The sequence below is a fragment of the Bombus fervidus genome, chromosome 14, assembly GCF_041682495.2.
Source record: "Bombus fervidus isolate BK054 chromosome 14, iyBomFerv1, whole genome shotgun sequence".
Lineage (NCBI taxonomy): Eukaryota > Metazoa > Arthropoda > Insecta > Hymenoptera > Apidae > Bombus > Bombus fervidus.
Window position 1 is genome coordinate 1,627,014 of NC_091530.1, and position 15,222 is coordinate 1,642,235.

At 37.5% G+C, this 15,222-nt stretch overlaps 1 protein-coding gene across 3 annotated transcripts in view; it reads left to right on the forward strand.

Moving 5' to 3' along the window:
* LOC139994167 (zwei Ig domain protein zig-8) overlaps window positions 1-15,222 on the forward strand; it is a 349,732-nt gene that overhangs the window by 309,982 nt on the left and 24,528 nt on the right. For all 3 annotated transcript variants that reach the window (XM_072016560.1, XM_072016562.1, XM_072016561.1), the window contains one exon: window positions 13,637-13,776. In XM_072016560.1, the coding sequence (XP_071872661.1) occupies window positions 13,637-13,776 (140 nt within the window). The remainder of the gene's footprint in view (window positions 1-13,636; window positions 13,777-15,222) is intronic.

Below are 15,222 nucleotides of genomic sequence, written 5' to 3' on the forward strand. Positions count from 1 at the left end.
TTGTTCGAACCGGAAGATTACCATAAGAGGTACCGCGGCGGAATATTTGCTCGCATAGGAAAGGAGATCTGCGAAAGAAATGAGAAATTGCACTATTACCTCGAATCAGCAGTAAAATGGGAAACAGAGGCGGTGGAACGAATTCCGTTTAACGCACTCTATATGTACACACTTCAGACGGTATTGCGATTGCAAAGAAGGTAGGTTGCTCTATAATTAAAAGAACATGAGAAGCTATTCTTAATCCGTGTGAAACGAGCAAGGCAGGTAGCTGAGTAACCACTTTGATCCGGAAACGAGAAATTACCATTTGTCATTCTTTTCTTTTTTTTTTTTTTTTTTTGCTTTTGTAAAAAGAAAGAAGGAATGTTCTGCGAACAACAGATCATCTTATAACGTAACTTCACAAACGTGTCAGGAAGATATCATACGGTTTCATGGTTTTATCGAGACTTTCATTCGTCGATATTTGGCTCGATCGTACTTACGGATTCGTCTTTACGAGTTCCGTGAAGTTGTCGTTTGCTCGAGTTTCCTTGGTTTGTCTGAGACCTCCGATAGAGTTTCAAGGGGATGACCTCGTTCGTTGATATGTAATTTTGATTTTTAGACATTGGAAATTTATAATCTAATCGCGATTAATAGAAAAATTGGAAATAATTTTCGTTTGGAAATTTGAAAGCTATTCTTCGTAAGTTTTGCACAACAACGTTTCTAAAATACGGATACGTGGATTATAAAAGAAAGATGGCGAAGACAGAGTAAACAGAAAGTCCTGTAGCTTTTAAGAAGCTAATCCTATAAAACACGAATGAGAGTAGAATTTCTGTTATACACATACAATTTTCGTTGGAAACATATTTTTGGTTATTATGGTACTTCGTTTCTGAATTAATAATCTCGTTCGTTTTCCCTCTAGCGAACTCTTCCAGCGATTTTATTATCTCGCATACTCGCGTTGAACTTGTTTATGCGTTAATTTGAACAAACTATGAGTTCTGTTCAATTTAAATATTTGTAAACAGGCACACTCTACAAAACCAAACAATAAACGTAGCAATTAATAAAAAACTGTATAATAGAATTATAATTCAACTATTTCACAAATTTTCGCTTGTTTAAACTGTAAATTATTTTCACTTACTTACGCATTCGCACGACGCATTTGCATACGTGAAAACATTTTACTCACACGCTTTTTAACCTTTTCGCCTAGTTAAATGATTGAAGCGAATGTGCTGGCCTTCGGGTTCACTGTTATACCCGCAGCGTCGGATTAATTTACCTGCACCGGAGTTGGTAGGAACACGTAAACGCGACTCATGCGAACTAATATTAATTCAATGGCAATGTCAAAAGCAAAATTCTTGCATACAAATAGAGCAGAGGTATAAATATCGAAATTTTCACGATAGTCAATATATGTAATAAATAAATGGAATACTTAAACATTGCACATTGTTTAGAGATATTTTACTCTTCGTATTAGGTTGTCCGAAAATTTCTGTTTTATATTGTTTTATTGAATTAGGTATGATCCATTTCGTTATATTTCTATTATTTCCTTATAAAACGAAAGAAACTTTTCGGTTTTTCAACCTAATACAAATTTATCTTCGTTTCTAAAATTAATATAGCCCATTTACATCTGACAGTTAAAAAATATAACTAAATTAGCGACGTCAGTTAGAGGTTGGATATCGAATTGGAATTCCCTAACGCGTTCGATGCAGATGGATTTCCACGATTCCTACGAATATTGGCAAAAATCCTTTCCATTGCATTTACTTCAAAGCTGTCTAAAGCATAAATTATATCGTTGAAAAATATTACAAAGAGAAACAGTGGCGTGGACAAACGTATCATGATATTCGATGCTTTTAATCAATAGGATCACAATGCCAGAATGGGAAGAGCTCGCTTGCAAACCGAATTGTCAGTTTATCGCATACCGAACGATACATTCCGCTGTCTAACGATCCCCAAAACCGAGCATCGCGCTTTTCTCTCTTTTGGAATTTAATTCCAACGCGCTGCCACGAAATTTACCCGCAATTTCTCCCCCTCTCGGTTGCTCTTTCGCCCCTTCCAGCAGCCTGGCGCAGCCCGTAACCGTGGACTTCAACCCTTGCACGGCTCCACCTCCTTCGCGTTCGACCCAGGAATTTTTTTTCGCATCGTGTCGTTTACGCAGCCACAATGAATTTCGCTAGCGGCGGCCCAGCCTGGAGATTTAAAGGTGCAAGCTGCGTTTTGTTCCCGACCGTCTATGTGTATACGTTTTTTCGTATTCTTTTCTTTTTTTTTTTTTTTTTTTTTGGAAGTTCTCGTGTTTTCTCTTTCCCTTTTATGCATTTGTTTGTAGCCAGAGCTGCCGTTTACCGCACAGGCTTTGATGTTCTTTCGACGTTAAGAGATATATTGTGAACTAGAAAGATTGGATTTTTAATTGCACACTGCGTTTTGAAAATGACGAAACTGAAACTTCGTTGTCTGGATTTGATCAAGATTTCGAAATATGTTCGATCTTCGCGCTTTGATGTTTCTCCTTTGAGACGTATTATACACGGAGAGTATTCGATTTTTAATTATACGTCGTGATCGGGAACTTCGTAATTTGGATTAGACGAAGCTCTTGCAAGTAAAAAAGGGAATAGTAAATTTTTTGAAGAGCACAGTTTATTTGATCGAGGAATATTAAAAGAATGTCTCTATCGAAATAGAGAAACGATGGACGGTGTTCGCATGACAGTGAATTTCACATGGTATACGAGCCCCAAACCACGAAAACGAAACCAGTGAAATTGGAATCGAAGGAATGTTATGGGTGGGTAATCGAGGTACTCACAGGGGTGAAATTGTAGGAATGATATTTTAGATACGTGACCAAGGAAAAGAAGGAACTGCTCTCAAAGCCCGATAGTAGCCTACTCTTTGAATTAAACTTTGGATTAAACTTGAGAGATTTTCGTCGAGACGTCGAAGCATAGTTTATAGTATGAGAAGATCTAATCGATTTAAAATATTAGAAGCGAATAAACTGAAAGGAAAATCTCGATTTACTCGCATCGGATATTTCCTAAGGGGACGAAGAGCAGTGACTCTGATAAACGAAGATTTAACATTTGCAAAATTAAATTGTAACGAATTTTAATTATACCGTTGAACATATCTCTTAGCGATGTTGACAAGTTAATTGGTTTCTACTATGAAAATTACTTAAAAACAAAGTTACAATGTATTAACTCTGATTTTCTCGTATTTGCGACAAAATTTAATTATTATACATTGCACGTGATCGTAGAATTTTGTAATGCACATAAATTTTACTTCGTTCCAAATACATACGTAATGCGCGTGACATTTTATTTCAAATTTTAACTAAAAAAAAAAAAAACTTACAAGTTATATAGAGGAAAATTTTAATTTTAATCCAAATACGTACAATACACGTGACATTTCCAATTTAATAGTGTTGTACAATTTAATTTCGTTAAAAAATCGTCCGAATGCAGGTCCCCTCTTGGCGAACTAAACAGGAATAGTTTTACTCGCTAAAAGGAATTCGATACTATCGGAGCTCCATAGAAATCCGCACGATCGATTCTCGACAATTTACTTAATCACCGAATACTTTGCTGAAACTTTCATAACTGAGCCGAACCCGAACTTCCGCGCAGCTTTATGATCGTGGAAAAGTCGCTTCCGCCAAGATCGTTTGGAACTTCCTCGTAATTCGCGATTAACCCGGAAATAAGCACGTGAAAAGGAAAAATATGACAGAGAATATCACTCCCTGCTATAAAAAAAAAGGCTAAGTTATCGATTTTCTCACGTTTCCCTCCCCTTTCTTTCTATTGGATTGGCAACTAAGTAATTGCGGATTTTGTCATTAGGTGGTAATGAGAAAATCCGCAATTACTTAGTTGCCAACCCAATAAATCCATCGTTTAATTTCGTGTTAGCTACTCTTTCATGATTTCTTTTCTTTCTTTTTTCTTCGTTGTTATTTATTTACGAAATTATTATCGATCGCCAGACAGATATTATCAAAAAATTTCCTTAACACGTTCGTCGCCCCAGCGTGATTCGGCTAAGTTTCCTGCGAGGCCCAAATGCGACCGCCGGTACGCGGAACGTAAATAGAGCGACAAGCAGGAATTCATCGTTTATCGCCTTCGATTCATTGTTTATCGCCTTCGATTCATTGTAAAGGAAAGATTATTTATTTCTGAAATGGAGAAAGCGACAAGCTTTCCAGCTAGAGTATTCCGAGGGATCTCATGGCAGATATCTCGGATCTTCCATTTAGTCGAGAAGCATACTTGTGAGACGTACATCGGTGATTTTTTCATCCTCAAAATGTTCGGTAAACAGCGTGAAAATATATTTGAAAACGAGGAGAGTAGCGATGACGGAGTCTATAACTATTGTTCGAAGTGCCCAAAATCAGCCCAAATGTGTTCGGAATGTTTTAACGAATACCATGCGATATAGAATAATATAATATATTATCCAAAATATAAATTAATAAAAAGTATGGTATAATGTGTTTTTAATATTTTTATGTTGCATATCCTATATATAATATCGTATATTTAATTAACTCGAACAAGAAGAGCGTCACCATCTTTTGGTGACGGGGCCGGCCCTCACGGAAGTATATCCGTCGCATAGATATGTGCGACGTGGCGACGAACGTGTTAATAATATTTATGATAATCTACATTAGTCAAATATTAGGCATTTTTATTTATATTGTATCAATTCATATTCAATCGATTATACTTTCTCGCTATAATAAGTAACAAAAGAATCGTGAGAAAAATTTCTCGAATCTCGTAAACGAATTAATTTTAATTTTCAGATTTCTCCTAAAGAAAATTCTAATCACCACCATTCAGGCACATAGCTTGCAGACTAAGGAATGCATGTTATGCGTTTGGCATCTCTAATTACTTTGTCCGTACAAATCAGTGTACAATTACGATCCTAGAATTTATCTGTTATCTCAATTCGAACAAAACTATCTTGCAGTCTCTATACTGTAAATTCGAAGAAGAATTTTATCCAAGTGTTTTACCATGATTCTGAAATAAATTAATATTTGTAAACGTCCATTATACCTTATCGATGAAACAAATACTATCAATCGCGAAGATTATAAAAAAAAAAAAAAAAGAATTGCTCGTAATCGAATTTCGAAAATATTGAAATATAAGGGAAATTCCTTAGCTTAAGTTGAGAACGTAACCTTAACTTACCCTACGATTTTTCGCCGGACAAATATTTTGCCTATTCTATTCTATTAAACGTCTTGCCACAGTTTCAATTCGATCGACCGATTTTCCCATAAAGCGTAGTCGGGTGTCCAGGAACGGACAAGGGATCGTAGAAAATTGAATCGAACGATTCGTTGATTTTCCCTGACATGATTCACACCGGTGAAGGAAAAACGCACGAAATTAAATTCTTGCGAATATGAAGCGATGACGCGAAAGTGGAAGCGAGGGTGAATACACAGAAGGGTGGTGCCTTCGGTTCTCCATTTCATGGATCTGGTGGACTGGGGTTCGGGACTGAAGACAGGAAACGGGATGAGAAAGATTGACACGGGAATGTTATTAAAAATGCATTGTCCTATTGCTTCGAGTTTTCACCTTGGGACTGGGCTATTCTTGCTCACTGAACTTGCCAATTATTTTTACCAAGTGACGGAAAGGTGAAAAAAAGGGAGAAAAAGCAAGGAGAAAAGATTCTTGACAAGCAACGTGAAAGCTGGTGATTATTTTTCGTGCTTGCGTAATGAGAGGGACAGAAGAAAAGCTATTTAGTTACGTTTTTCTTCGCTTTTTATTCGCCGTGATACCGTAACGCTCGTTTAACAATGACGAATGTTTAAGGGTAGATTTACCGAGACATTTATAGACGTAGAAAAGTTGATTTATTTGTTAAGAAGTTTCTACCTGTGTTACCACGGTGTTAAAGTTTCTAAATGTTCTTTACAGCAGAAGAGATATTAAATGAAAAAGATTTATCTCGTTTTTCGAATTACGATTGCTCAAAGCATTCGTTCAATCCTGTTACTTCTTGTTTATGAATTAATCGATTCATTCTGTGTTATAAGTTTATAAATGTTGAGGTTATTAGATGTGTGAACAAAGGAACGCACGGATAAATTGTAAGGTAGAAAATATATTTTAATACAGAAGTGTAAATACAAGTAGGAATATAATTTGAGCTGGTCCAGATCCGCACGCTAGCAGTGTTACCCTATGACCGAAAGCCCTGAAGCCATCGTTGCCTGTCTACTGTTTATGGTCTGCCTTCGTCCCAGTATTTTGTCTATATGCTGTCGATGGCTTCGGTGCTTGAGAAAACTAAAAGATGTAGAGTTTTCTTAGAAGCGGTGACCACTTCAACGATAAGTGTACAGTCGAACTGAACTTATTAAACCCCTATTATTAATATATATTAAAGTGGTAGAAAATCCAAAATAAGCAGCAGTGTACAAGGTTATATCAGGATCCCTAATTTATAAAATCACCAAATTCGGACGATATAATCAGATTACGTAATCTCGTTATTCATTTTTTCATCAAAAAGGTAACACGTATAACTAAACTTTTTATCGATGCCAATTTACACGGAGCTGCGAACATCTAATACGCAAACATCGAACATAGGTTTCTCGTGGTTTTAACTTCGCCCTTCCGTTTATGTTTGTTTTGCAGTTTGTGGAAAGTTGACAGCTTCATCGCGCCATTTATAGGATTAAAAGGTATCGCGAGGAAAAAATGGGCCGGTCGAAAATGCGCGAAACACGAGCGTGTACGCGTTACGCTCGTAGAGGGGAGAACAATCGTGGAATGGTAAATGGCGTGAATATCTGTCCCAGGGTGCCAATCGAGAGAATTCCAGGTCGAGTCGGATCGCATGGATCGATGTCACGAGCTTTGTTACACGAAGTCCGATGGACAATTATCGTCACACGTGTTCTCTTGTGACGCGCGAGCAAAGGCCAACGACAACGCCCGACCTGAATTAGAAACCGTTCTGACCGCTTCATTTCGACCCCTTCTTTTTCCCCTTTCAAAACGTTTCCGAGTTGATAGATGTTCCCCTCTTTGTAGTTACTTGAAATATTTCAGACTTTCGTATCGTGGCTCGATAATGTGTTTCTGATCGTTTTTGTGACTGTGACGAATTAGCGAGACAGACGTATGCTTACAAATGTAGAGGCTGTCGTAAACGAGTTTCATTCCAAGCTATCGCAATCTTGTCGTCGATGCCGTTGTAATGCGAAGAAATTTCGAAGGATTTCGCACGATGCACGTAATATATTCATAAAAATGGTAATTGTTGGAATATTTTCCATGGAATATTACGTCAATCACTGCATATACGAACCATTCTTATAAGAAACATTCTGCCAGTGTATTTTGCCTATTGTACGAAAGATACTTTACGATATATATGACACTAATATAGGAAATAAGAATAGCGTGCTAGTTTGTTTGGTAACGCTATGATTTATTTCAATATCGTTTACGCCAACACAAAATCAAGTATGATGCTCCGTCAGTCTATACGCACGCAGTCGTCATTCGTCGCTAACTCCTCTCGTCACAACGGCTGTCTTTCACGTCGAGCACACTCCTTGACAACGCTGACAACACCACTTCCAACGCGGTCAACACTCTGACCACGCTGGCAACACTAAAGAGCTCTCGAACTCACTCACGGCTACCTTTTATACCCTGGCTCCGGTATACCTGGCCCGCACATGTCCCATGTTCAAGTAGACCTTCTCAATTGCCCAGGGTTTTTTCCCGATACTACACTGTATACCTGGCCCGCACATGTCCTATGTTCAAGCAGACCTTCTCAATTGCCCAGGGTTTTTTCCCGATACTACACTGTATACCTGGCCCGCACATATCCCATGGTCAAGTAGGCCTTAACACTTCACCGACCAATAGCCTATTAATCGGTTTTTTGTCGTCGACAATCTTTCTCATTATTTGAGCAGTAATTTGTTATTTAGTACCAAGGTACCTTACTCAGTTGCGTCAGTTGCGTTGATTTGTAAGCTCCCACAGTTTTATACCAATTTGAAAAACTTACCGTTCGCCATAAACGAAAAGAATGGTATTGAAGAGTCTAAACCGAAACAGAGCCGGCGCCAGGGAGAATCTGCGCCTGAGCTGCCGGCCGGTAAAGTGTTAATTACTCAGAGTTTTCATCCGATACTACGCTAACACATGTAACATCGTATTTGAACTAATTACATCATCCGATCGTTTAATAAAGTGTGAGAAAGCCGAAGGAATGGAAAATGGGAGAAGGGTGAGCGACCAAGCAGGAATTATAGCGAATTTTTTCGCGACATCGGACAGAGGGGAACGGAATTTAAAGGAGGCAGGTTAAAGAGATCGGAGAAAAGGAAGGACGACAGCTACCGCAGAAGGGAAAGAATGGTGGTCGGGTGCAAGAAAGGGTGGAGAGCGAAACTCGGGAAACGAGACTGTTGCCGCGCATTCCACCGCATCGGGCCGGTTTAAAAATTCATTCGGACGCCATCCTGCAACTTCCTTTTAGCCCCATAACCGTTTCCTCGGTTGGATCCAGCTCGCCTAAGGAGTATCACGAGACCTTTGAGGCGTATCGGCAACGTCCCTCAAGAACCACCGCGAGGGAAACCGTTAGGGCGTTAAGAGCACTTGTTGCCACCCCGTTATCGTTACTCTTGCTCGTTGCTTTCCCTTCCGTCTTCCTGAAATCCAGCCTTTGCGATCTTCCTGTTCGATCATTACAACCGTGAAATGGCGCAGAAAATCCCGATCTGATTTCAGTCGCGTCGCGCGTTCGATTAAAATATTGAGATGGCAACTAAGTGATTGATACTTCCTTATTTTTGGTAAGTTGCGATTACGTAATCGTAAGTGGAAATGAAATTAAACGGACTGGTAGACTTGCAGCGAAATTTGCATCTGCAAGAGTATTGTCATGTCTTTGTTAATTTTAAGTGAGTTCTTCGGCTCAACTTCGATAGTTTTACGTATAATCTCGTAATTTTGTTGCACATCAGCTAAGAGATAACTAGACGAATCCAAGCAGCTAAGAAGCAAGTATTTCCTTTAAGTAATGGAATGATACAGCAATGATAAATGATATTGGTCATTCGAGATAACCGAATGCAAAATAAACGCTGATTCATCGTCGCGGACATTTTCGAAAATACGAGTTAGCCGGAGGAAGCAATATTTCGGCGTACTTAAGGTAGCTCTCGGAGAAGTTCTCGAGCAAATAATCGAAAGAGAGCAACAACACTTGCCCTAGCCATCTTCAGAGGTATATAACCCTAAATCTAAGTGCCCGAGTGTTTCTCAAACGTTGGTATATTGCGTATCACGGTTATAACCTCTGTCAAGGAACTGGCACGAAGAAAAACGACGTGCAATATTAAATTTGGATTGCTCGGCTAACTAAAGCTTCCTGAAAAGAATAGTCTGCGAAAGGGAGTGTCTTTCGTTTAGAATTTTCATGGTGCAAAGAATATATCTCGTTCGGAACTTTCACTATGAAAATAATTTTACTCTCGCTTCGAAATATAAGACATACGTGTACATATGTATATCCGAAGTAAAATATTTTATATAGATAATTCATGAAATTTTCGTAAAGTTCGTGTTATTAAATATCTCGCTAACGATATTCCCAACTTTCTTGAGGCATGTAACATAGATACATTACCTATGTAAAATAGTGTGTGTAAACTATTTTAGTTACAGGAGTAAATTAAAAACTGTGTTACACGCACAGAAATTCAGAAATAAAAGAATTTACGAATCTACGCATAGACGTAATAGTTTAGCATTCAACTGTATCGACGCGTATAAGTTTGTTGGAATACAACGATATTGCACGCATAGGCACAAATACCCTTACACAGGAGACTTACACAGGTCATACTCATTACCGTATAGAGAGCGGGGTTCAAAATATTTAAGGGATCACGGGTCGCTACTTACGTTTAGTCTGAGAGTAACTGGCCAACAATCAACAATCTCCATACGTTGTTAATTATATCACTCGCTTATATACATCAGGTTCTGTAGTTTTGTTTAATAAACATCACTGAATATTATTTCAACACAAACGTTGTGCCTTCCAAAGATTATTAATGTTAACTTCAAGATTAAATTCTAACAAAGTTACATTGCTAATTTCGTTTCTTGTTCTACAAATCGACTACGATGAAACGACTCTATTGAGACAAAACGCATCGAACAATACGTTAATTGAGCTCTCTGTAACTTTTCATTCGACATTTATGAATTCGCTGGCGTAACAGAAAAAATATTTTGCCGGCATTCGATTGATTTTATTTCGAAAATATTGTTACCGTCCTCGCCGAGTTGTGAAAAAGTTTTTCGGCAAAAATTCCATTTCATCAATTTCATAGACAGTCGTAATTGAATGTTTGTTTTTCAAATAAATTGATAAAATAAAGTGAAATTGTACGCGATAAAGACACTAGGTTTGCATACGTAGAATTGACAATTCCAAATAACATGATTTGTTTTCGACCCACCGATCGTTGCTCTCTGCCGTATGAAAAATTTAGTTTGCAAGCGTTTTTTTAGTTGAAAATTTCTATGCTGGACATGTAACGTTTCTAGATCTCGTTTAGATTATCTTGGTACTTGCTTAATGCAACATCTAAACCATTTAGATATTGAATCTCTGGATCTGGAATTAATTGCCCGAGGGAGGCAATATCTAGATCTTTCACGTCTACGTAGGTTTATCAAACGCTGAATCTATCTATCTAGGCCTTCATAGAAATATCTACACTCGCTAACTATAACATAAGCATAATAATATAATGAGATGGCGTAACCGTAATTAGATACTTGTATGACGTAACGATGATATAACATGTAGGTATTGTAATATAATAATAATTATGGTGGACGGTGGGACGTATTGTTGGTTGATATTAATAGAACTACTACACCAGTCAAATTCACTGGTTTTACAATTTTATGTTAAAATTCTTACTTCGTGTTATATTTTTTTCCACAATGAGGTAATGACTTTCGCAACGATAACTAAAAGAATAAGAATAATATAATGAATTTTATTTTCTTTTTTATGTATTCGGACTCAAAATAATTTTTTATCAAGGCTACTTATATCAACACCAGTCAAAGTGGATGATACTTGTCGAAGTGTAAAAGGATCCTGCGATCAGTTTATCGAACCCCAATTAACCAGTTTCCTCGTTTTGTACAACTCCCCACGCGTTTTTCAATTTTTTACCACGTATCATTCGATACGACGATATCAGATATCAGGAAAATTCCGGATCGATCGCTAGATCTCTAGATGCTAATACCAGAAATACCACACCAGTGAAAATGACTGGTTTTACAATTTTATAAATGTGTCGACCCTCGTTTAGATCGATCATGGACCCAGATGGATTAATAATACCAAAAATGTACTACATAACATGGAATTGCTTCTGCAAGAAAGTAATAAATCAATGAATATAAAAATATTCCATTATTACGTACTTTTTAAAGTCCAGTCCAGCTTCGTGTTAATTATCGGTAGTTCTAGTGTTAAATTAATAACGAAACCGGTTGATTTCGTCAAATATATTTACAGATATTTTTCAAATGTAAAATACAGAGTTAATCATAAGCGTTGCTCGCTCGATGCTATTCCTTACAAGGATAGTGCATACTGATACTAATTGTTATGCTAATTCGCTAGACTGATTCGCTATACTTACTCCCTCGACAGATGTTCTCGACAACTGATGTCTGGACAGAGCACGGTCGTCTATTTATACTGGTCGGGGGGGTTCCGGAAGGTTTGAACTTGTCTCCGGTTGACGATTGCACGTAGCAGCGATATTGCTTTGTCCAGAGTTTGTTTATTACATTTTGTGCGTCGTAATTGTGTTAATCCCTTGTGGCAAAACAACAACACGAAGCATCCTCGATTCGGAACGTCCTATGACGCATGTGCCGCTACGTGATAATAGTAATAATAATAATAATGATAATCATTTCTCGAATCTATGATAATATAGAAAATCTACATAGTCGACAATTTTTCTATGCCATTCTCTATAAGAGTGTTTGAATGCTAATCGAGGAAAAGAATTTGGAAGAAATTTTCTATAAAAATCTTCTTTATTTATCGCTGAGAATAAAATTGATTCCCCGTGCGGATAGATCGTTTTTCCATACCGTGATTGAACATTGTCACCGCTTAAGAGAACGCACGATAACAGAAAATTTCTCGAGTGTTTTCTCGTCGCTATTCCAAATATACTCGTAAATTCGTTTGCGTCATTACCAGTCGGTGCGTCCCGTAAATCGAACGAAAGTGTTTCCTGTTGGATAGGCTACGGTATTTTAAGGGCGCGTAATATGGTCCGCGACTGTTCCATTCCACATCTTCGGCGAGGGTAACGGAACTCTGGAAGAACGTTCGATCTGTCACGAGCAGACGCTTCAAGGGTGCAACTTGATTTACACTCTCTTCTTGCCCTTCTCTCTTTTCTCTGCACGCCAAAGAAAAACCAACGATTTTTCCAACGAACAAGAGAACTACTTGGAGATTTTAAGGAAAGACAGAATGGTGGTAAATTCAGCTCTTCGAAAACTCTCGATAACTCTGTCCATGATTTTATTGGCTTCATTGTGTAACAAAATTGCGGAAACATTTCTGGTTAGTATCGTCCCGTTGCGTTTCTTCCAGTGGATTTGGGGCTGTTGAATTTCCGTGTGTTATAGCTATATCGATCAACTTTATCGACGTATCGTATGAATCTATCAGCTTTGGAATAATATATAACGATACGTTCATTTTGTAACACGTATTTTGTAGTACATGTTTTGTCAGGGCTTTAATTAATAAAATAACGAACGAAAAACCTAGAAATGATTTTATTCTCTTAGTAAGTATTATTACAGCTACGTATTATCGTTGCAAGTTGGTTTTCTGGGTGAATCGTGTTTCAATGAGGTTTTTTGCTTGGTTCTAATTAATCACTCCGCAAATACCATGATAAATACAACAGTGCGCATGTACTTTTTCCAATCGCTGTAAATAAAACGATGTACGATCGGTACATTAAAATACGAACATCGTGATCAACGAACAACTAACCTTCTCCCCATTATCATCTCTCTTTCCATCATAAGCACAGGATATCAACGACGAAATCTAGTCAAAGTTCCCAGGCTTCAAAGCCACGAGCGGAGATTGAATGTATTCCACGACGATTCTCTGGAACGGGTCAACGACCCAGGAGTAGAATAACAATCCATCCAGCCGCCATTCTTCACAGGTTTTATCCGCCCTCGAGCCCCGCCGTCTTTCCGTTTCTTCCTCGACCTTTCCGTTTCCTCTTCGCTCGTCCTTACCTTCTTATTCTCCGCTCAAAGCAAACTCCTTTACCTCTGGTCATTTTCCGTGTTTGCCAGAAAAGCCAGCAAAGAGCAACCAAGCTGGAAGAAGCCATTCGCGTCTGCTTTTCGTTAAACGATGAAACCACATCGACTTTGTGGTTTTCGTTGCTATATGAGATCGTTTCTGCTTTCTGTTTCAGCGTGAAGACTGACATGGGCGCCAGCGGCGCGATATCCAGGCTCTACATTGCCAACGCGAACAAAAAAGACAGCGGGAATTACAGTTGCGCTTTGGCGGATGTCGCGGCAGCTACCACGGTCTCCGTCCACGTATTAAACGGTACGTTTGTTTCTGGCCAACATTCGATTACTTTCAGACCATTGTGTTCGCTGTTGCGCACCACTTTCTATCATCTTCTTTTTTTTTTTTTTTTTTTTTAATCTTAATACAAATTCTCTTGATCCTTTCTCAAATTCGTTAACTCCAGCTTTTGATACTTTAGCGTTCGAAGCTCTTGATTCGCCCCGACGTTATGCATAATAATTTCATTAATTTTCTCTACTTTCTGTTTTCCGAACATTATGAAATACATATACATTTTGTTATTAAAAAATTTGATAAAATAATTTATACATATTTATGAAATTACAATATATATTCGTGAAATGTTTCTATAGGTGTTTAAGCATTTTCGCAAGCGTGTACACGTCACGTGTGAGCTGTCGAAAATGTAAATACGTGTTTGTACAGTCAATATTTCAGTAGCAGATGTGTATAAGAATGACATCCATTATGATAATTTGGTTCGTTGAGAGTGAAAGTTTGTAAACTGTTGGGAAAATTTGTAGATATCCTTCGAACATCCGAATATGTTAATACCGTTGAAATTTGAATATTTCCTGAGCGGAAAGATAATTTAAAATTTATAAAATATACTTGTGAAGCAGTAGAGTTGTACGGGATGAGTAATAATTTGAGAAAATGTTCTGAACGTTTCTTGAATCTATTAGATACTTGATTATTTCTCGCGGAATGCAATTTGATTATTTTATAATTCCTTCATTGTTTTGATCATGTACCGTAAATTTCATTATTTTCATAGACGAATATATAATAATTAGATCGATAGCTATAGGTGTCAAACGTCGATAAAATTACTCACTACGATCGTTAAAAAAATTGTTGATCTTTGAATTATTCAATTCCTGAATTAGGTAAAAGATCAGAACGACTAACGATATTTCGATCGCTTTTCTAATTGTACATTGTACAAGCTTATTACCGTTAAATAACATTCATATGCTTTATTTTGCACGATAACACAGGTACAGAATTCAGAAGCATTAAGGCAGTTTTTCACAATCAATCATAATGTCGACAGAAATGAAGATTTAACCATGATGTATTAGCGAAATGTCGCTATTCCGAATGATAGTAGTGAAGCAAAGTGATTAACGACACAATCAACCAGTGTATGACACGACGTCATTATAAAGTGATTAAAATTCCAAAGTTTAATCGTAAAATATAAATATGGGAAGGATACATTCGTTTTATAGACGAGTGCACGATTATGGTCGCTATTAAACGTCAATATACTGTTCTATTTTATAATTAAGCTTCTAATTTCATAATTACGATAGATTAAATTATTTAATTCCTATTTTGAGATAATCTTTTCAAATTCAATATAACTATTTCATTCGTGTATCCGTGTTTCTACATTTTGTAAGATTTCTACTTTTGAAGAACATTTACAAAAGCAAATAAGTCTTGCACATAGTT